This window comes from Monomorium pharaonis, chromosome 10 (genome assembly GCF_013373865.1).
Source record: "Monomorium pharaonis isolate MP-MQ-018 chromosome 10, ASM1337386v2, whole genome shotgun sequence".
Taxonomy (NCBI): domain Eukaryota; kingdom Metazoa; phylum Arthropoda; class Insecta; order Hymenoptera; family Formicidae; genus Monomorium; species Monomorium pharaonis.
The window spans coordinates 19,477,717-19,501,531 of NC_050476.1; the positions used below are offsets into that span (position 1 = coordinate 19,477,717).

Genomic DNA, 23,815 nt, shown 5'->3' on the forward strand with positions numbered 1-23,815 from the left:
AACGCAGTTTTCATATAGTTCTGGACGCGAATAGTAATTTTCTAAAGAGTTACGGTGATATAATTAATTAAAACATTTTTTTAAATATTATTTTGCCCAATAAACTTGAATTTTGAGGGCTAAAGGTGAGATGTTGTTCAAATATCGACAGTTCTATTTATTTCAACGCAATTCTCATATAGTTCCGGACGCGTACAACAAGTTTCTAAGAAGTTCCGGTAATATAATTAATTAAAACATTTTTTAAACAATTATTTTACCCGAAAAACTTGAATTTTGAAAGCTGGACGTGAAGTGCTTATTGAATATCGACAGATTTATTTATTTTAACGCAGTTTTCATATAGTTCCGGACGCGTACAATATTTTTCTAAAGAGTTCGCCAGAAAGTGAAAGTTTTGAAAATTGATTGAAAATTAACAGGTAACATTACATATAATATCTTATAATTTTTAATTTATTTAAAGGGGATTAAGTATGGAGTGAATGTATGTAAGAGTGATATTAAGAAACTCGAAAATATAATATAAATACTAATTTGTGTTTAGAGCGAGAGAGAGGGGCGGAGGGTGGAGAGTGGGAGAGCGTGAGAGATAATGAAGAGGATTAAATAAGAAAGTAAAGTGTAAGAGTAATATTGAACAATATGAAAATAATATAATTAATATCATTAATAATATAATTAGTAATTTAGAGAGGGGGAGAAGGAGCGTGAGATAGAGAAGGGCATTAAATATGATAAAGTGTGTGAGAGTAATATTACAGAAGAAAAAAAAGTGCAATGTTTAATATAAAAATGCTAAGTGGCGCGCGCGAAGCGCGCGCATTGTTGTGTTCTAGTCATTTAAAAAATGGACAAATTTAAAAAGCTCTGCAAGACAATGTGTGTGCGTGTATTTGTGTAAGATGCAAAAGAGAAAAAAAAGGTTTAGATTCTTACCTGTGCACCCAGTAAAATATTTTTCATATAACGACGTATATAAATATATATAAAATATGTCCATATTTATTTATATTAGTTTCTTTTCTTTTGTAACATTTTTGTTTGGTATAAAAAAATAATAGTCATACTGAAAAGACAAAATCTATTTAAAAAGATAATTTTTGCACTGCTTTTTTACAAGAAGCTAGGTACAAAAAATAAAAAAAAATGTCCATGTATAATCGTATACATATGCAGTGGATATACTTTTCCTGATAAATTTCATGTTTTAATGTTTTAATTTTTACCGTTTTAGGGAAGATTAATTTCAGATTTAATTACATAAAGCAATGTAATTAATTCTAAATCATAAATTTACCTCGGGACAAATAAGTTCGAAGACATTTTATATCTGTTGCCGTGAAAGAAATTGACAATGAAATTTGATTTAGGGAAAGAAGGAAAAAAGGAAGCATTGGAAACACAAAAATTGATAAAACATAACTTCATTGCATTATCATATTATAATTTATTTCAGATATATAAACATTTGATACAGTTTTTAAATTTTATTTGTAGAACTTATCATTAGCAATGGTGTTAATAGTAGCTAAATCCTATAAGATATAATATATCAGAGAAAAATGGATGGAGTGATCAAGATTCAAAATTCGGTTTGGCATGGTACTGTTATTCGACTTCAATACATTCAGACATATAAAATAAAATTATTTGAAAAAAATAAGTAAATAGTAATTATTATAATGATAGGTTCGGAACAATTTAATATTTGTATATTTCTCCGTTCGAAAAATTATATCTTTTTATTCAGCATATATGATTTTTTACATATGCATTTAGATATACTATAGGTAACAAAGAAAGTTATATTTTTAGTAATACAAAGTATTTAGCTAAAAAGAAACAATAATAACTGATAGTCTCTTAAAACATTTTAAAAACATCAAAAATATCAAATTTTACAGATCAGCCAATGCACTTGATAAATTAATCACCTGGAACATCACATTAAAATAAAGTTGTTTTTATTCAAATATACTTTTCGTCATCAACTTTTATAAAATTATAATTCGTTAAATAAGCAACATTTTATTTCTCATCTTAGAGTACTGCAGGATAGAAAATAACTCTCGAACGAAGAATTTACGAATGTTTTATTCGTATAATGCTTGATATTTGAAAGGATTAATCTTAACTTTTCTATTTAGTTTTCTCACGCAAAATCCGGCTAAAATTTTCAAAGAACTGAGCTTCTTCAAGCTCCCTCGGCGAAATTATTCTATTCCGAAGCAGCGTGGTTGCTGCTACGCAGTACGCTGAATGAAATCGCACTATAATATTGCATTTTACTCCAGTGAGTAAAATTGTTAGAAAATAAGGTACGTGTTCTCGGTCTATGTGGATAGCTGCTTGAGAATCTGTACTGACTATGATCTTAATTTATGTTCGTTATATAAGATATCTTACTTCAAATATACAATGAATATACATTAATGCTTAGATTGTCAAAATATTCTCGCGATCTTAACTCAATGTAGAGGCAACTGTAAATATTATATCTCGTGATAATATATCTCATATTACTATTATCTCCTTTTGCTATAGTTACATTTACACATTGATGCACCAAGAAAAACTTATAATCGATAAGATTGTCGGATTAAATTAGCTTCACGACGAGAATATTATCACAATTTAAGCATACATATTATCATATATCGGTACTAATTTGCTCTTTTTAATGAATGGACTAGACTCGATTACTTAATAATAATGATAATAATAATAATAATAATAATAGTAATAGTAGTAGTAATAGTAGTAAGAGTAGTAGCAGCAGCAGCTTCTTAACGTTTAATGATATTGCAGAGAAATATTTTTCGTAAGCTATAACAGTATAAGTCAGAAATATATAGATATACACAAGATTTGGATTCGAAACGGATCATCACTATCGACTTATTCTCAATTCTCTGAATTCCAATTTTTGTTTTCTTTATCAACATTTGTCTAACATCAAATGTATCTATAATCAATTGTACATTTTTAAAAAAACAAACAGAATTATATTTTGCAAATTAAAATATATATTGCAGAAATATACAAATACACGAAGAAGACACCGGGAAGACTTTAGCAAGTTAAATCAAAATTGAAAAGTAGCAATGTTTGCTTCAAGAAAAATGTTTTCAAAATATAATCTAGTTTTTGAAATTGTTATTTTATAATAAATATTTTATGCATAATTTATCCGAGAATTGCAAGACAATGAGGACATGTCTGATAGTAATAAGTTTCGAGTTATCTTGAGCTGCATTTAATTACAAAGTCAATCAAAGTAGAATAGGATATTGAGATAATCGAAAATCAGGATGCAAATATCGTGTAAGAGTCAAGTCTAACTTGGCTGAATATTGCAAAAATGCAATAAAATATCCAAAACATTTAAGTCCGAAACATTTTTTCTTCAGTTAGTTAAAAAAAATAATGTAGGTTGAGCCCTCTATATATTTTCTTTCAATACATTTAATTTATTAGTTAATTATTATTTCAAAATGTGCATTCTAACGAGCAATAGTTCATGCACTTTGTTCATTAAATATAATACTTGCTTAGTCTTTGCATCCAGTGTTTTGATTATGATGAGAATGAGATATATATCTCATACGTATGAACATATAAAATTTACAATCAGTTAAAAATAAAAACACAAAGAAAATGGAATTATTCGCTTATTATCCTTAACAGGGAGCATCATTTTTGTACAACTGATATGTCTTATGTATTATAGTTGATACGATGATTCGAAAAGTATGGAAGAGAATACCTAAATATATACTGCTCTCTTTAAATTTACTTTTTACTTTTTACCACTTTGATATGCAGATGTGAATATGCAAAGTTAATGCACTTTTAGAAGCGCGTGGAAATAACAGCTCTTTTATTGTTACCTTAAAATAGCTTTCGTTCTTTGTGCTCATATATTATATTCTTATTCGCACAAATCTTTTTTAAAAGTTCATTCTTTATCGGGAAATTTCTTTGACTTTACAAGAGAAAGAGAAAGAGAAAGAGAAAGAGAGAGACAGAATGAGCTTAAAATTATTGGAAGGCCCACCTAGCATCACTAAACACGAATTACACATAGAGATAAATAATGTGTATAAATTAATTAAGTACAAAAATTACAAACTTATTAACAAAATATTGGCAAGACAAGTTTAGCCGAATTAACAGGCTACGAACATCACTTTCCATTTCCTTTATTTAATCATTTAACGAGATTTCAAAATCTCAGTACTCGAAAGAGAATAACTTAAGGAACACAAAGCTTTGTATTGCTTCCCGTTACAGTAGCCTATTAATAAAAACGAAAGAAAAAACAGAACATTTTGCGAAATATATTTATATCTATATTTCTAATACAAGATATTAATCGCTAAATGCGATGTAACACTTTGTTAATAACAATATTACATAAAATACTCATAGAATATTAGAAATAGTTTTTTATCTTCTATTTTATCTTTGTCTTGTAATACACAAAATTACAACAAATTGATAATTTTGACTCTTTTAATCATAACAAAATTAATCGACTAATGCAAACGGGAATTTTCACCTTTTTTCAAACTTCTATCAATAATCCATTAATTACTGCGAATTATTTAAAATAAATATCCAGGAAGCCAAAAGTCACGCAGAGGTTATTGAATTTATTTGAAATATTCGATGACTGAAATTTTAATTTTTATTTAAAAGACTGTGGTATAAAGTGGAGAGTATAGATTTATCGTAAAAGGAAGAGAACTTGTTGAACTTACTTTACATTTACGTCTTATTTCAACAGTAGGAATTCCATTTTAATGCATGTAACTCAGAGAGATCGCTTATGCATATGTGTGTGTGTGTGTGTGTGTGTGTGTGTGTGTGTGCGTGTGTGTGTGCGTGTGTGTGTGCGTGCGTGTGTGTGTGCGTGTGTGTGTGTATGTAGAATGTATATTAGTAGTGTCCTTTTTCTTTTATTTAAACAAGACTATCTGTTCGCCTATCATAATAACAACCTGCGTTTTTAAAATTTTCACTTATTTCTGTATACATTCTTAAAATGCGTGTCCTTACAAGAATCGATTTCCCGTCAATCGGAACACTTCTTCAAATCTTCATTTAGAAAAGAATCATCGTTTTATGTTTCCTTGTAATTCGTATTACGATATGTCGTTCAAATCTTTTTAAATTTCTAGGCGAGTTTTCTTATCGCCGTACTTTATGTTAATAAATATTATACTCGAGTACGTCTTTGTTCTAAAGAATTTGTTGTTAAATTACCTAACACATATCACAGAATTCATATTCTCTTTTAGAAAAGAAAAAGAATTATATAAACGCAATAGCATGGGATACAAAAGCACTAAATTACGAGTAGAATTGTACAAAACGTCATGATATTAATACAAACTAAAGTCGCACTGTTTGTTGCGCTTGTCAAAGATCAAAATAAAATTTTGTGCTCTATTTGATATAAATAGTGTTTGACGCTTTTTCTTTTTTGGTTCAAACGCATGTCGTTCATTATCCCATTTCGCTCAGTGTCTGGGCAGTGATCATTATTTTACTTTTTTTAAAAATATTTGCCAGTTTATCGCGGAACAAGAAATATAATATACATACATCTCATTATATTAGTAAAAACACTTTTTTTTTACTAATTCAAGGTAAAAAATTAGATCACAGAACGATGTATAATTAATGTTGATCGTATTATACAATACTTCGTTTTCAATCTTTGTCTTTTCATAGCGTGTAGTCTGCATTTATATTCCAAAATTTTATTTGATATAATGATAATTTTGTTTCTTATTATCTTAATAAATCAAATTTTTATATTCTCATATTTTATAGAAGACTAGTTAAATTGAAATAAATAAGTGGACATTTATTTTCAATAACCAATCTTTGAAAATAAGAAAAGTAGTATAGTTTCGATTTGTTGAATTTCTCTATTCATCTGTTCTGCAGTAGAGTGCTATTGCTACTCGTCATGCAATCGTTGTATCTTGGAGTAGCGAATAAAATAAAATTGGAAAACACCTCGTGATCGCTGCCCTTCACGCACACAAGCTTGCGATCAGTGTCACATGCAGACTCAAACTGTGAATCCTGAAGAACATCCACTTAACTGTATCTGTACGGATAAATTAATGCAATAAAAGTTACGTAATACTAGGTTGGTTATTAGCTTTGCAATGAGTATGTTACAGTACTAAACGTATATATTCTTATTTCTTTTTAGTCGACATTATCTGTATGATACAGTGACACATTTTGGGATCTATTTCGGTGAAGATATCTCTTCAAAAATACCTGCAAAAAGAGAGAAATGCAGAATGAGATTTAATGGCACATACGATAAATATTTGTATTGATTTTATACTATAGATACTATATCATACACATATAATACTAAATATAACATTTATAGTCTTTATAATTATTTTCGCCAATTATAAAATGTACAAATTATAAAATATGCAAAAAAAATCCGGTTTATATCCGGTTGAAAGAAAAAAAGATTAAAGTAAAGTATATGTATCTATTGTATATTATTTCTTTTACATAAATTCGTCAAATTAACAAAATAATCTTTTTTATATTTTTTATAAAAAGTGCAAAAAATTAGCTTTTAATAATTAAGCTTTTTTAATTAAAATAATTTTGTGCTGTATCATTGATGTCTTTGTTGAAAACAAATTTTTATCCGATGACAAAAATTAATAGAAAAAAAAGATTACTTTTATATAACCGCACATATTAAAGTTATTTGTTCCATTTATGTTGGACAAGTATTCTCTCGTTCAATTCACTTTGATGATGCTGTATTGCATCTATAGCGTCGAGCATTAAGCAAGCTTACCTTCATTACTGACATAAAGTGACCAAAGGACTATTGGTTGAGCAGGGTGTTAGTCACCTCAGAGATGGACAGCAAAGGACTCCCGGCGTCCGGTTTGGAATCTGTGGAACAGTTGGGCCCATTCCCGCCGCCGCCACCGCCGCTGCCGCTGATGATCCCACTACGTGGTGGTGGTGGTGGTGCGGAGGGTGGTACAAGACGTTGCTGTTGTTGCTGCTGGTGCTGTTGTCCACCCCGGTGCCCATGCCCATGCCTGCCGCCACCCCCGTCCCCGTTCCCGCAACTGACGGTGGCGTGCTGCAACCAAATGGACGGTCTTCCCGTTATCTTATGTGTACTAAATTAGAATTCTCCCGCTACAGATAGTGGCACAGCGCATATCGAGCAAGAAATAATTGGCTGTAAATCTGCTTTTAATGTTATTGCAAAAGACTTTCTTTAGTAACGTGACTCTCGGTTGACTTTAAAACATTGAACAATTGCAAAAGTTCGAGTCGCGATATTAAGCAAGTAGTTTACTTACAAAACAATCGACCGTTCAATTATGTTTTATTTACTTTTCTCTAAACGTGCTTTTCTTGGAAAACAAAATTGAATCATATGCAATTTCCTAATCATGTAAACATTATTGTTATTTTTTCTTTACGTAACACTTGCGTGCTTGATCTATTTCTTGATTGATGACGTTATTGAACGATTCTTTGAAGTTGCGATCATGTTGCTGCAGCTCAATCTTATTGAACTTTAATGATTCTTCTAATAGTGGCAGTGAATTGTATAAATAATCATTAAAATTATATAAAATAATGCAGAAATAAAATTTTAATTAATCGTGCATTTGCTTTATCATGATGTATCAAATAGCATAAATAAAGCATAAACCATAAAAATGTATATCCATAAATATGAATACCATAGAATATTTTAGTAACGGACTGTCCAAATTGGATGAGAATACTTGAAATCATCAAGTAGTTCAATTTTATTGTAATTTTGAATTTCAATGCAATAATGCTTTCAAATTGCCAACAATCAGTCTGTAAGTAATAGATTTTGTATGCAATGAACAACACTAATTACATTTCAAGATTCGAATATAATACTCAGAAAAAAAAACATTTCAAAAAACAACATCCAATACAATTTATAGCGTTTTATTTAGATATTATTTAAAACTCATGAACTTTACATAGAATTTAATTTTTTGATAAATGGAAATTGTTTTAGGAATGAAACTACTCGTATGTAGCGATAGCATTTCATATTCAATTTCTTAAAAATTTAAGATGACCAATTCTCCTAATTTTTTAAATTCATTTCGTCTTAGAAGAACGCTTCAAATGTTGTTTTATTTTCTTAAAGTTTAATTATCTTAATTAAATGATTTTTGTACTTAAAATACATCAAAAATCATTATTTCTTATATTAACAAGATTAACGGTTAAATCGATTCAATGTGTAAAAGATCCGACATTAAAAATAAAAATTTTATTTTTGAAGAGCCAAAGTCGCTAATGTACAATGTAAAAGTAAAATAAATAAAAATATTTAGTTTCTTCTTGTCTCTTCAGGAGTTTGGTCATCTTTTTATAAATGACGACGGAAAATTATAATAAAATCTGTGAGGCAGCAGTGACACTCACTGGGGCGTGTGCCTTGGTGGTGCGGGGTGGTGATGGTGGTAGGGATAGTACTGGTAGTGATGGTGTTGCACTCCTTGCCATACCTCGGTGCCCGTTTCCCCATGTCCGCTGTGGCCCGGATGAGAATGCGAATAACTAATGGTGCTGGCGGCGGCGGCAGCGGCTGCAGCTGCCGCTGCGGCTGCTTGATATTGCGACGTCGTGACAGGATACTGTTGTTGATGCTGCTGCTGTTGCTGATGATGATGTTGTTGTTGTTGTTGTTGCTGCTGCTGCTGTTGCTGAGACTGTTGCGTTTTATTGTTCCTCGGCGGACTCGGCGCAGTTACTTGCTGATCCGTCGGGGAGGTTTGCCGCCATTTGCAGTCCCCGTTCATTGAGTTCATCTCTGCAAGCGACTTGAGCGGATCACCGGTGGTGTTGGTCGAGTGCGTGGACGAGTGAGTCGAGTGCGGCGTCGGTGGGCTGTAGCTGCCGTTGTTTCTCGGGGGTGTGCGCGACGGCGGCGCACCCCACATTAGCACAGTCTGCCGCGGCGCCTCGTTGTTATACACCTCGGGTTTTACGTCCTCGATCTTCGGCGTTAGCATACCATTGGCAGCTCCGGTCACCGGCGAGCTCCCGGCGGAATTGCTGGACGACGCGCCACCCTCCAGCGAGTGCCTACTGCCAGCACGTACCGCATTCATATCCGTTGTCGTCGTTGGATGCATCGTAGACACGCTTGCCACGGGGCTGGCGGCATAGGGTGAACCACTGACGCTTCCGGGATGTCTCGTCTCCACGTAGCTGTACTTGGGGGACTCGCCACTACCAAGCTGCTGACAGTAGAGCTTCTCCTCTGTCTTACTGGTCAGCTGATGAGTCTCGTACGTGGGCAACGACACGTCGATGAAGCCGTTGTACGCAGTGCCGGTATGGTATTCCGGATAATACGAACCCAGCGGTCTGTACGTTTGAAATAGATTCTCTGTTGCAGCTGTGAGATACCTATGTAAAAAAATAATTCAATTGTAATGCAAAGTTCTTTGTCGCTGTATTAACTTTTTTATCCCGCATTCATATATCAATTGACGAGTATTTGAAATGGTTCAATTTAAATATTTGTTCGCTCAGGATTGTTCTCGGCCAACTCACCTGTTATCTAACGCACTCGCGGGATAGAGAGTCTGATGATAATTGCTAGTATGACCGATGTAAGTTAGAGAAGGATCGGTGCTCGCCGCTACCGCTGTGGGCGCGTACGGTGGCGCGTACATGGTGTTCAAGTTGCTATACGCCGCAGCGACTGCGGCTGCCGCGTTGGTATCCGCCGCGAGATAGTCCACGGACGCGACTGTGGGAGTAACTGGCGGCGAGACCGACGACTGAGCGGAGAGCTTGGTACGTTTGCTGCGGCACGTCGAGAGGAAGTCCCGCAGCTGCGTCTTGTATCGCCTATTCACTCGCTGGGGCGCCGGTTGCGTTGGTAATGTCGGCGTCATGACTGATCCCGTCAGAGTGTCGCTGTCCGAGAAGTAGCTATTGGTCAATCCGGCGTCCAGATAGCTCACCTTGAAATCCATCGTACGTTTGCCGAGCAGGTCTCTACCTTCCTCTTCCCTGAAAGATTAATTTTTTAATCATACAGCTCGCATCGAGGATATCAAGTCAAATAGCATAGACTTTTTAAAGACGTTTGTAAGACATTCCTTGAATATCAGGAAACAGAATGCTGAAACTTACATAAGAGGTCGATGTGTACTAAGCACGAAGTCTGGTTTCGAGTTTTTGTAGACCAGTCTAGAGCTGGTTTGCAGCCACTGCCATCCGCCGTCCTTCGTTTGAAATCTGTAGGCTATCATGCCCGATGCACCAGTTTTCAACACTAAAAAGAAGAAAAGGAGCCAAAATTAAAATTCAATAAATATTTAATCAAAACGTCCTTTATCTAATTTGGTGAAATAATGCGACGTCGCTTCAGTAATATTAGATTTATACGTATTAAGTAAAGCTTTTAACATCATTGAAATTTATATAAAGTAATTGGCGATAATAATAATTAACTTTCAATTACACAGTTCATGTTTTATAATATCAGTTAAGAACAAAAAAAAGTTAACCGTGCTATTACATTTATTTAATTTTTATTTTCTGTTACGTTTTCTGCGAAAATTATGTCGCAGTTAAAATTCTGAATATTAAACATTTTTATAAGACACTTACGTTCTTGATGAGCGCTAGCAACGTAGGCCAGGTCGTCGTAATGGACTAGATCGTAGCCACCGAGATTCGTTAGTTCCGCGTCAGAGTACCCTAGAAGCATTTTTCCTTTCTGATCCATCGTCACGAGCGCGAGATCCAGCTTGTGTTTGCTCTTAAACATTACTTCCTTCTGCGGCACCTCCAGGAGCGAGGGTGGCCCGAACGGCGTGCACAGGGCAAATAGGGCCAGGGGTGGCTCTTCCGTCTTCCGGTTCTGGCCGTGAAGTACTTTAACTCGGCCCCTGATGTCGAGACGCTGCAATAAATAATCCGTAGTGTTTAGAGAGATGGTAAAAAGTATCACATAACTAAACTTGTTATACACAAAACTGTGATTATTTGATGCAAAGATATTATCAAGATGAATTATAAACCTTTTTTATTTCTTCCATTTTTAATTCGTATAATGATTGGTTGTTATAAATTCATATTGACGTATAATTATATAATAATATATGATAATGTTATTAAATAATTTTATAATAAACCATCAGTCATCATCACTCTATTTTATCATAAACTAATGTAGAAGCATAACTAATTAAAGATAAATTTGATTTGGTTATAATAATAAATTTTCGGCCCCGAAATTCACAATTCTCTAAGTTAAAAAAGAATAGTAATATCGCAACATTAAATTGATAATCAATTTAATAATAATAATGCTATTAATCATCTATTATGATAATAATGCCAACAATCCTTTTGCCCGCAAATATCGTAAAGAATTTGTTACGAAAAAATAACACTTTAATTAGAGACCATTTATACGTTATACATAATCATTATAAATATGTAAAAATATATATTATATAATATACATTTATATATTAAATATTATATAAAGCCCAAAATTATTTTTAATTATAAAACAGTTTGGTTAAATTTTACTAAAAATATAGTTAAATTCCCCGAACCCCAAATTATCCCGTAATATTGAGAGACGAATTCTAAAAGAAAAAAAAATCACTGTAAATTCTACGAGAGATCGTAGCTTTCTCACAAATGACCTCTCGCGCAGCGCATCCAGGCGCGAGTGACAAATCGAAGGCGCCTCGAGGAAGGTCTCTCGCGTAGATGTGGATCCATCCGCAAAAAGGAAGAGAAAATCGGGAGAAGCCACGGTAGCGGTCCCGTCGCGAAGAATGCCGCCAAGGGTAGGTCCCGGAGGAGAAGGTGCCGGCGAATGCGCCTCTCGCGCCGTAAACTCTTTTACGATTACAGTTTCATTTTCATAAACGTCAAAGCGGCGTCGTTTTTGTCCCTCGCGAGCGCGGCGCGAAACTCGCTCGTCTCGTCTCCCGAAGCGCGCCACGTATCCTTTGCCCAGGGTTTAACACCGCCGACGTTCGACACCGGGTATACCTGCGCGCGTCCGCGCGCGGTGTGTTTGCCGTAAGATAATTAGTGTTTTGCCGCGCGTCTTCGTATCCCGTCTGCCCGACCTTATACCTTCCTCTCCCCTCCGGTCCCTTCCGGAGAGAGAGAGAGAGAGAGAGAGAGAGAAAGAAAACCTGGTTTTGTTTGGCCCTTGATTTATACCTTTTCTTGAGCCAACCGTCGGGACAACGGTACCGACGATGGACAGCTCCGGCCGTCCGGACGAATTATCGTTTCAATCTCCGCCGCGCTGTCACGGTCCATTGGCCGGGCCTATGATTATACACGTCCAACTTTTGCGCGAGCGGGAAACGTCGGGGCCCCACGGCCTAGATTTTAAGGCCGCTGACGACGTAAGCGCTCCCCGCTCTCGAAACTCCCCCGGGAACGTTCAGGAAATCTGCTGCGAGCGGATACTCGGAATACTATCGCTGGGGAAATGATCTCGAGTTGCGAGAGAACGGGTCTGGCGCGTTTAAGCGAGAATACGAAAATGAATACGGGCGTTTGTGTCGCTCGCGGTGAAAGTTGATACCCGATGAAATTCATCTTTACGCAATAACTTTAAGGTTTGTTCTTGGTAGCCGCACCGCTGTACCGGTGTAATAAGTTGGAACGGGAGAAAAAATATATTATTTGTCTTAGTCTAACTTATTACACCGGTGGTGCGGCGACAAGGAACAGGCCTCTGGATGCTGTCTTGTAAAAATTGCAGTGCAATTCGGTCCCGCCGACGCGCGTCCAATATATCCCGCAAAATTACGAAGAGGTCGTTGAAACCGACACCTCGTGCGCAACAATCTAATACATACTTCATGCGGTTTTAGCTCGGTGGCAGGTCGAGAGGGTAAGTAGGAAACAACCGGGAGAGAGGAGGTGGACCCGAGAGGGGAGAAAAAAAAGCAATTACGCGAGAGTGGGGAAACGGCGTTAGAAGAGAGAGGGAGAAAGGGGGAAGGGTGAGAGTTCGCTCCTCTCTTCTCTTTATGACAGTGAAATTATTAATTACTGTTTTGTATGCCGGCACATCGCTTTTGTAACCGTGAAGGAACGTCATCTACTGGCTCCCGCTCGGCTTGGCCCCTTACCCGAGCGAGCGCGCATATGCCATTCACTGTAATTATGTGGTGTATTTGCCGCGGAGATCTTCGAGATCGTTTACGTGCTTTCACGAGAAGGGATATCCGAGATGGGATCAAACAGACGCAAGTGCACTGACAGAAAAATATGTTGTATTTGTAACTATAATTGCATAGTAAAATAATTATAGTTAGGAATATTATTTTTATAGTAATTATTACTATAACACTGGTGATAATAGCTATATATTTATGGTAAATGCTTATAATAATCATTTTATGATATTATATCATATTAAATGGTTGGGTCCCCAATGGACCACAAATTTATGTTGGTTTAAACTATATTATAGTTCTCATAACCATAATATTAGTTTATGCAACTTATGATATGGTTGCTATACCCAAAATGGAGATTTTTACACAGTTAGTTGTACCATAAAATAATCATTATAAGCATTTACCATAAATATATAGTTATTATTACCAATATTATAGTAATAATTATTATAAAATGATATTCCTAACTATAATTATTTTACTATGCAATTATAGTTACAAATACAACATATTTTTCTATCAGTGTGTACCTTCAAAGATAAATTTTTGTCGTGTGTACAAAGAGTTAATATCTACACGAAGAGAATTTTCTCTTAAAATTCACCCTCAAAATCTGATAATGTGTGACTTCGAGGAATTTAACTATACTTTTTAGTAAAATTTACTAAAAGTATAGTAAAATTTATTATGCTTTAGTACAATTTACTAAAAGTATAGTAAATTTACATTATCTCACAATTACCAGATTTTGAGGGTAAACTTTAAGAGAAAATTCTCTCCATGTAATATTAATTTATCGATTTATTCGACATAAATTCATTATTTATTTTTTTTTAATAAATGACCATATAAATAGCAAAATGATTTTAATACATTTTGTATGTTGAGCATCTCGGCATTTGCGTCTCTCAAAAATGCATTTGCAAAAATTCGCTTCACTTGGATGAACGGCGGATGAATTAGAAATGTAAAATATGCAAAAATACAAGCGACATAAGCGATATAAAGTACAATGCGCAATGCGTACCAGAAAACCGGATGTATTGTCGAGAAGACAACGGAAGCGAACCGTGAAGCTACGTTCGAGCAGATGACAATGCTGGGGCGAGAGCGCATCGTGCAACGGCAGGCTTGCACTTTCGGCGGGCAGGAAAGAATTCCACATTAATTGCCGCTGCAACTCCTCCCGGTCTTCGCTGTGCACCAGTTCATAGACACTCTGGTGAACAATGTCAGACTGAAAAAAAAAGAAAAATATTTCGTTAGCGTCACTTTTCAATCGGCTTTACGGCTATCTGTTTCTCAATATTTAATGCACGCAGGGCTTTTTTCTAAATCATACCTTCTTTTTTTAATCAACATTTTCCTTGCCTTACAAGTTGTTTTAATCAACTAAATTAAGATTAGATTGGGGATCAACATCTTTTTTAATAAAGATGCATAAATTCTAAATACTATTTGATCGAGGGATTGCTTTCCCTTTTTGTAGATTTTATTATAATTATATTTCGTGTGTTTAATTCAATCCTTAAATGATTTATTTCATTTATCTTTAAAAATGTAATACAGAACAGTATTAAATTAACCAATCATTACAACTTATATTTAGTATTACATTTTTATAAGGATACAGAAATGGTACACGGAGAGAATTTTCTCTTAAAATTTACTCTCAAAATCTGGTAATTGTAGGATAATGTGTTAACTTGAGGAATTTTACTATACTTTTTAATAAAATTTACTAAAAGTATAGTAAAATTTGCTACACCTTGAGTAAAATTTACCAAAAGTATAGTAAATTTTACTAAAGAGTATGATAAAATTCCTCGAGGTCACACATTATCCCACAATTACCAGATTTTGAGGATAAATTTTGAGAGAAAATTCTCTCCGTGTACTTTTACATTTCCAAAGGAAATTTCAAATCAAAATGTAAAAATACATTCGAATCATATTACGCACGTTCCGGTTTACTAAATCATCAAATATTAAGTGGTTTTTATTGCCAGCGAGACACATCTAAATCGAACGGGCGATACATCAAGATGATTTGTTACCGGCATCGAAAATAATAAAAATAAAACGTGGGACTCGCTTATCCACGACACGCGCAGTACAGATTTTATTGCGTCCATACATAATTAATGTTCGTTTATTCGCAGTTTAGATATACCGGCTATAAAACGAGTTAATAATAGTGCTCGCGTTCCTTTGCCCTCGCGGGCACCTGACATTCGCGTTTATCTAATCTAAAGAATTCGTGCATACGTTCTGTCGTGTGTCACGAACGTGCGCGAACTCCGGGCCATTATTTACGATTAACTTCTTCGACTACCGTTTTCCTCGCGTCAATCCCCGTTCGCAATCACGTTCGCCCTGCCTTTATTATATCACCGGGACACCGCGGTGCGTACAAAAATCGCCGCGAGACAATCAGACTTGTCTAAACTCGGAAGTGAGCCAGAATACCGGTTATCCGCGTTGCCTACATTCGTATCGAGCTGATCACTTTCGAAGACAGAAGAAAAACTGGATTTTAAGCGGCTTGAAATATATTCCGCAGAAAACTAAATAACCGTGCGAAAAAAAGTCGTAAGAAAAAATTAATATTTTTCTAAATATTTACCTCTTAGGAAGTTCATGAATTTTTTAAAAAACAATTTGTACGTAAATAAATAAAAAACGCATATATAAAAATATTACGGGCAATAGAAAACTTTAAACAAAATTAATTTATAAATTCGCATGTGTAAATATAACACACATACACCATTTTCTTTATGTTAACATTTTAATCTTTTGAAGCAAGATTTACAATGTTAAAATCTTTTTACTGTAATAACAATAGTGCAAGTACGATCTGTCTCTACCTCGATAGGAAAAGATTTATAAAATTATATGACAAAATATTGTAAAAGATTTATAATCCGTTATTATGAAGGCATAGTTGAGAAAATAGATGTAGAAACATTAACCTTTTATAAAAAATTAATTAATATTTGCGTAAATATAAATTTTGAAATGATATGTTGGCGTAACAATAGCGATATGGCAAATCATCTTAGCACAATCTTTAATGCTATTATTGTGCAATGTTTGCAAAATTTTCCTATTTGGCTAATGGAGTTAAGCTGTAGGACAGATAAATCACCATAAGGAGCGTTCAACCGAAAGAGCAGAGTGGCGCAGTGGAAGCGTGCTGGGCCCATAACCCAGAGGTCCGTGGATCGAAACCACGCTCTGCTAATATTTTTTTTTAAATAAATTAAAGTAAAAAATTAATATATTCAACATATTATTCCGTAATTTTAAGAGAACATTATTTTTTGCATTTTTGCAGACGTAAGAATATCACATATTGCATCGTAACGTACATCATGTAAATCCTAATTCTACGTCTTTTACAGAATGTTATGTAAAAATTAATGTAATGCAAAAAAGTTTTTATATATAACAATAATTATAAAAACTAAAACAATGTAAAAAAATTCTGCAATTTCATTAATATATCTGTGTCTGTGAAATATTTAATTTTGAAAATGTAATCCATAATTAGGACTCGACTCATAATCGAGATCATCACCTTGTTACGTACTGAAAATCCTTTGTATTTGATTTAACAGAATAATTTTGTCGCTCGACAAGAATATTTCGTTAATAATTATCTTTACTCAACTCTTCATTAAATTTAAGCATTTCCAAGAGAGCATCGAAAGAAAATCGAGAAGCTACCGTAAGAGCTCTGTAGCACCGAACCCCAGTAATATCGTAGTATCGCTAGGATTCCCAGGTCGCGGCCAGGCACTTCACGCGGTGTTGGCGATCAATGCCGTCACGCGCGGAATTACATAACAATTTCAAGTGAGAAAACACGAGAAGTGGCAGGCACGATCAGTGCTCTCCCTCTTTCCTCTCATCTCGTCATCTCGTTACTGTCGCAACTTTTCGCTTATGAACAGCAACAGCAGCAGCAGCAGCAACAGCAGCGTCGACCGCGGCGGGGTGCGCGGCTAAACATGGAAGTCGTGAGATCGCGGCGCCGCTGATATACACCTAGGCACGGAACGTACGTAGGCCAGGGTATAATACACACGCCGGTCGTGTACACGGGGGGGAGATACACGTGGGGGCCGGCGCGTTGGAAACGTAGCTCTGGTAGCCGAGGGAAGTCGCTCGCTCGTCGGTATCGCTGTACGCTCTAACCGCGTGATTTATTATATTATTCGCGACGGGCGAGTGCGCGAGCACCAGGAGCTGACAGCCGTGACCAGGTAATGGCCGATGGAGAGAGAGAGAGAAAGAGAGAGAGAGAGAGAGAGTCAATTCGATCTGTCCGGGAGTCCCCCGGCTAAGGGGGATTCAAACACGGAAGGGGGAGAAGGGAGGGATGCGTGTGCACGGCGCCCGATTATCGGATTAAAAGTCACGCGCGTTGCACCTATCCCGGCTCTCTTCTAGCTCGACCTGGTCGTCGGGATATCGCCTCGGTCCTGTTACGCGAAGGCACTTACTCAGAGAGTGCATCCTCGAATACCTGTATCTGCGGACGTCATGTAAGGTACTCCTTTTACTTCCTTTACTTCGCAGGAAGCGCGATTTGCCTTGTACATATTTTGTATCCTGCGTATCCTTTGGAAGAAGATAAAAATGCAAGATATTTAATTTAACTTCATATTCGTATACTAAATTTTTAATAATTTATTAATGTAATTTAATATTTACAGCAAATAGTATTTTCGTGATTCTTATTGTTCGCAATGAATGCACGGAAAGAACGATTTTCTGCTGAAGTACTTAAAACATTTTTATTAACGTTTTAGTAAATTTTGTTAGAAGTATAGTATAAAATTTACAAAATTTTGCCAGATTTTATTAAAATTTTTCAAGGTTTACGTTGTCTCACAATTACCACGATGTTCAGGGATTTTTAAAAGAAAATTCTCTCTGTGTTATCACGTTAATATTTACATTATCTATTTATTGATTTGTTTTAAAATGAAAGAGAAAGAGAGAAAAAAATTCTGACAGATGAAGGTGTCGCAGCGCAACGTCGAGTGTCCCATCAATTTCTACAGTTCTCCCGCTAGAGCTACGTGACGTAGAAAATTGTACTTCTCCCGTACGCGAACTCATCGCTCTCGCCCGGAGACTAGTCCCCGGATTAATTATGCGCGATAAAGTGCGTCGGACACGTGTAGCTACATGTGCCGTACGCGAGCTTGTGCCGCGGTACGCGACGTCACGGTCGATCAGATATTTTCTGAAATAATGCCGCTCGGTTCGCTCGTACATCCCACGTCCGAGGATGGGCCTCTTCCTGATGTTCTTGCCCACGTGTCATCCCCGACGCTCGTTGCGCGTTTTAGTTTAGAGACCTCTCGGTCGATATGGAGAATTTTACGGATCTAGGATCTGCCCTCCGCGATGCGGATTTATGCAATGTCACTAGAATTATTATTACTGCAATAACATAATGGTTGTAATTTAATTGCTGCAACGTACGATCATGATTTCAATTCGCTAAGATATTTGGGAAATTATAAAGTGTACAGAACGCTTCAATACAATAAAAATAAGTTTAATAATGTTGATAATAATCTAAATCTACATAATATACCACTGTCTAGTAACTGTCTGATAACCGATTGATTACTATTAATATAATTACAAAATATTGCAAAATATTTATATTTTCTGAACATTTAAATAAAATTAATTTCATCAATGCTTGATTTTTGTTACAAAACTCTTCCTTTTTTTTTCTCTCCAAGAAAAGCAACGTACGACATGCATAATTCAATTCTTAAAACGCACATTTGTTTCGAACATTTAATCTCCGGTTGAGAAAGCTCGGCTGCATTTGTTTCGAAAATATTGAAATCACGACATGGTACGACTGTGCGTACTTTTCGCCGCGCATTCAAATACCGCTGAAAAGGCTAAGCGTGCAATTCGCAGTGACTCGGGACGAACGAGATAATACACATTAATATCATCACCCTATCCGCAAGTTTATTAAACTCATTAACGACCCGTGCGCTTGCTCGAGTACACCGGCGGCATCGGGATTCGCGTCGCACGCGTATTACGTATCTCGCGCACATGTTAATCGTCGTGATATGCGAGCACGTATATAATTCTCGTTCGAGGATTGCAATTTCGATCGAGAGACGTTTCCCGATGCGTTCGCACTCGTAAAACTCAAAGTTCCAATAAATAGGAGGGAGGGAGGGAGAGATTCCCGACGAAAGCCGCAGGAGAAAAAGGAGTCCCGGCTCGCCGTGGGATCCAATGAATTCGAGGCACGGGCGGTTTCCCTTCTCACCCCTTTTCCTTTTTCTTTTCTTCTTCCCTCTTCTCTAATCGCAATCCCGCTGCGATCGCGAGAGCCGCTCTAATTTTAATTAAGGATCACACGTGGATTTTCACGGTAATCACCGTCCGTACCTCATCCGGACACGCAGCGGAGACGTGTAATTGCCCGGCCGTATTCCACCTTCATTGCGACACGCGTGTACGTTATATCGCGGGAGCGGCGCGAATAAATTCGCTTGTAATTCCCATTGATGCACGGCGCGGCTCGATTATTTCTGCGCCCCGCTAGAACAGCTTGTTTATCTTGCGATTGTGCCCGGCGAATTTTATCGAGAGAACTTGACCCTCTCAAATGCACAATACAACGATGTTTATTGAAGAAATGGTCTTCGTTTTTCAAGACATAATTATGGGCATTCAGACATTAAAAAAAGAATCTTAAGGACCTGTAATATTAATTAAGAATGAGATAAAAATTTCTCTATTCTTACAAGCAAATAGGCAAAATAATTAAGTAGAAACTCGAGCCGTATCAATTGTTTCATTTCAAATTCTGATTAAAAAGTAAAATGTCAACTGGAAATCTAACCGTCATTTAAACAGGTGGAAATCATACGCTTATTGTTAAATCTATTCTAGCTGCAAAAATTAGAAATTCGACCATGATAACCAAAACTTTTTTTTTTCAGTGTGGGAATGCAAGTAAAATAAAAGTTCAGTTTCCGTTTAATTTTGACGAACAAATTCTTAGATTAAAATTCGAATAATATGAGAAGTTTGTGAGGAAATGTGAACAGAGAGACTGACGAAAGCTCTGCTCCAAATTTATATTTCAAAATCGCTGAAGAATACATAAAAATGCATTTCCCGTCACGCAAACGTAGTGAAACTGATCTCATGTCTCGCGATTGGACGTATCCTCTACGTTTTACCCGTGTGCTATTTATTATAATTGGAATGAATAACCAATTCGTTGTTTATTGTGCCATTGTCCATTGATTGCCGTTATTATACAGTCCGTTTAGTACCCGGGGTAGGATGGCGCGGGGAAGGGAAGGCCGTAGAGTTTTCTGGGATACGTTGCTTTGCATAACGTGGTCGAGGTCAGGCGGTGTATTTTTAACCCTTTAACCACACGGTATGCACCGTCGGCCCCGCGCGCGCCGTTACATTTCATTCTGTAACAAGTGTAACACGGCGCACGTTCGCCCGATCGTACGTTCGGCAAATTCAACAACGCGCAACGCGCGAACGAGAACGAGGACGGCGTCGCGCGTTATCAACTTACACACCACGTATCTGGAAAAGAAGCGCGGATCCCGCGTGTGTAACGTGTAACGCGCGCCCCTCTTGAAATCGTCGGTCGATAGGGGCAGGCCGAAGTGTAAATTGCCCTTAACGCGGCCGGCTCTTATAAACGGCCCGCAATTACATCTTACGTCGTAATAGTTTGTCGTCACGTACCAACGCATAATAGGCCTCCAATCTGGGAGCGATCGCTCTCGTTAAGTGGCCTAATCACAAATTATATTTTAATCGCCGGTCGATACGCGCCATCCCCGCCGCCGCTCGTTGCCGCCGCCGCCGTCGTCGCCACCGCCGTCGGCCACCCCCGGGGGTTGGCTTGACGAGGGTATAATTGCACGCTCACGTGCCCGTGCTTCTTACGCAAATTATAATCGGACTGTGTGTCAACCGTCTCTGACAAACGTCGGAGGACGGCCCCAAGAAGTTCTCTCTCTCTCTCTCTCTTTCTCTCTCTTCTGATTCGTATCACGAGAATAATCAATGTAATTCCATCCCCCTTCACGGCCGCCGCAGTTAATGCCATTACGTGTTCTTGGAAGCGCGTTTCAGCGAATTGCGAAAGCCCTCCCCGTTATCGATACATATTAAACATTCCCGAACGATATCAGCTGGTATATTCCTTCGCAGTAACGCTTCCTCTCCGCGGATGGCGGAGACGAGGCGTAATTTACACGTGCGATACGTTAATGCGATTGCACGTCCACTCCGGGGCGTTCCGGAGAAGTGTGTACGGCGCCTTCCCGTTTGAGGCATCAAAAGACACGTAATTACTATGTTTAATTATTACGGATAGGATGTACGCCTCTTGATATAATACACTTCGACATTTCGAATTTTGACGGTATACGTTCTATCTGATGCCATTATGATGATTGGTTCACGTGAAGACTGTGAAGAGCGCTTTTGTGAGAGTATTGAAAAAATTTTGCCGGACGCAGATCTGAAAATAATCTTGTCAGATTAAAATGACTGTGCAAGATGCTCGAGCTGATTGTCGTCAACATTTTGTGTAGCATTGCTCAGATATCATGGGTATCTTCTATAATTATTTTCATAGTCCAACAAAATTATTTTCAGATCTGCAGCCTCCTCTCGGTCAAAAGTATAAAACGTATTTCATTTATAGGCTCTTTTCCTTACATGTACTTCTAATTTTATTCAGTTTTACTTGTCGATTAAATTTAATTAGAGAGAACTTCTTTCTTTAGTTTAAATACACGTGAAAAACGCGCAGATCACGTGGAAAATTAATCAAATTGGGAATGCGGATGACAACAATAGCCTCGCGATATTAACAATAGTAATTTCAGATATCCTTCTGATCAGTAAAATTGTATTAATCGTGCGCAACCGAATCAGTACTACGAGGCGCGCATGCTGAGTTGCAAGGTAAATTACATAGCATCGTTGCGCTGATTATACGCCGCCATTGTCTATGTTTTAATTGAACGCTCTTGATTGCGATACAATGGCGAATTTAATATCTTCATCGAGAGGATTTAAGAGAACAAGACGAAAGCGTCTGACGCTTCTTTTCATCTACAGATTCTACAGAATATAATTACCTGTGATAATATGATAAGATCTAATACAGTCATAGTTTAACGCATTGCGTAACGTGCTGTTAAAATGGAATTTTTTGTCGCATGATTTTTGCGTGCAAAATATAACACGAAATAATTACGAAGAATTTTAATTACACAGCCTAAATTAAGATATGCGTATCACTATCTTTGAGACAGATAACAACGAGCGTATCGCGGTTATCGTTAAGAGATGCGACATATTAAATATATAGTCAGCATTATATATTAAAAATTACACATGTTGCAATATTACGAGCGAGATGAGTGGACAAATGACTTAGGAATACACGGCAGTGACAAGCATACGTTTTTAATTTTGAAAACGGTGACAGAAGATCTGATGCAGCAATATCGCTGCGCCTCATATGCAATTTTATTGCGTAATTAGCTCAAGATTGTGCTAATTAAAGCCTCGGCTTACAGCAATTATGGTCTATGGAAATCTACCGTTGGTTGGAACCGGTGCGGGATGAATTGCCTTCCTACATTAGGAATTATTCATCTACCTTAATAGCGGTAATAACATACAAAACGCGTAGCTTTATAGTTACATTTTTTCCTAATCGTCTATTATTCCACGACTGATATTTGGAGTATTTAGAGTAATTATTCTTCCTTGCCTCTAAATAAAGCGTTCACAGCGTTCGGCGCAATTACTCGACCTTGAATTACATGCATATAAATTTGCAACGATAATGTTAATGTTAGGTAAACCAATCGAAAAGATATTTCACATTCCGTTTTGTCACAAATATTCCGATGGGAAATGGCCTTGATAGCATCCAATAATATCGTTATGCAAATATTCGAACTATTTATTTTTCCGTACAGATGATTAATTGTTAAGATGATTATAATTACAGTATCAGTTTAATACAATTTTTTTTAATTTTATGTAAATTTTTGAATAGAAAAAATAATTTCCTATTAGTTAATTAATAGTCCTTAATGTAAATCATATAATTAAAGTATTCATTTCTATATACTGCGCTTTTTTCGAGTTAACACACAGAAAAATATCTATTTTACTGCTGGAAAAGGCAATTACTCAATTTTTTTTTCTTCTAGTAAGTAATAGTTATTTTTAAACAAAATATTTATCTAATAATTGTTTTAAAATATACGTATCAAACATTTTATGAACATTTATTATTAGTACTAAAAAAATTATACTCTTTAAAGCAATATTATAAAATTTTGGAAGAAATGGAAGAAAAGTTAAAATAATAAACAGATCAAATTTCTCTCTTAACTTAATAATAATTTATTGAAGTATTACTACAATTTAGAATTTCAGAATATATTTTAAGTAATACTTATAATTAACTTATTAAACAAATTATA

General features: G+C 36.3%; 1 protein-coding gene and 1 non-coding gene across 3 annotated transcripts in view; one reads left to right on the top strand and one right to left on the bottom strand.

The window, feature by feature from the left end:
• Window positions 1–1,236: 1,236 nt before the first annotated feature.
• LOC105834853 overlaps window positions 1,237–23,815 on the bottom strand; it is a 208,685-nt gene continuing 186,106 nt past the window's right edge. The window contains exons 5-11 of one of the 2 annotated variants that reach the window (XR_001138929.3): window positions 14,290–14,499; window positions 10,705–10,999; window positions 10,225–10,366; window positions 9,637–10,101; window positions 8,500–9,489; window positions 6,857–7,153; window positions 1,237–6,306 (exon numbers count right to left, since the gene is read on the bottom strand). Coding sequence is in view for 1 of the 2 variants with exons in the window: in XM_012677649.3 (XP_012533103.1) it covers window positions 6,887–7,153; window positions 8,583–9,489; window positions 9,637–10,101; window positions 10,225–10,366; window positions 10,705–10,999; window positions 14,290–14,499 (2,286 nt within the window). In the remaining variant the exon portion in view is untranslated. The remainder of the gene's footprint in view (window positions 6,307–6,856; window positions 7,154–8,499; window positions 9,490–9,636; window positions 10,102–10,224; window positions 10,367–10,704; window positions 11,000–14,289; window positions 14,500–23,815) is intronic. The other variant, XM_012677649.3, reaches the window with a different exon arrangement.
• Trnam-cau lies at window positions 16,437–16,508 on the top strand. The gene has a single exon. It is a non-coding gene; the product is annotated as a tRNA-Met (tRNA).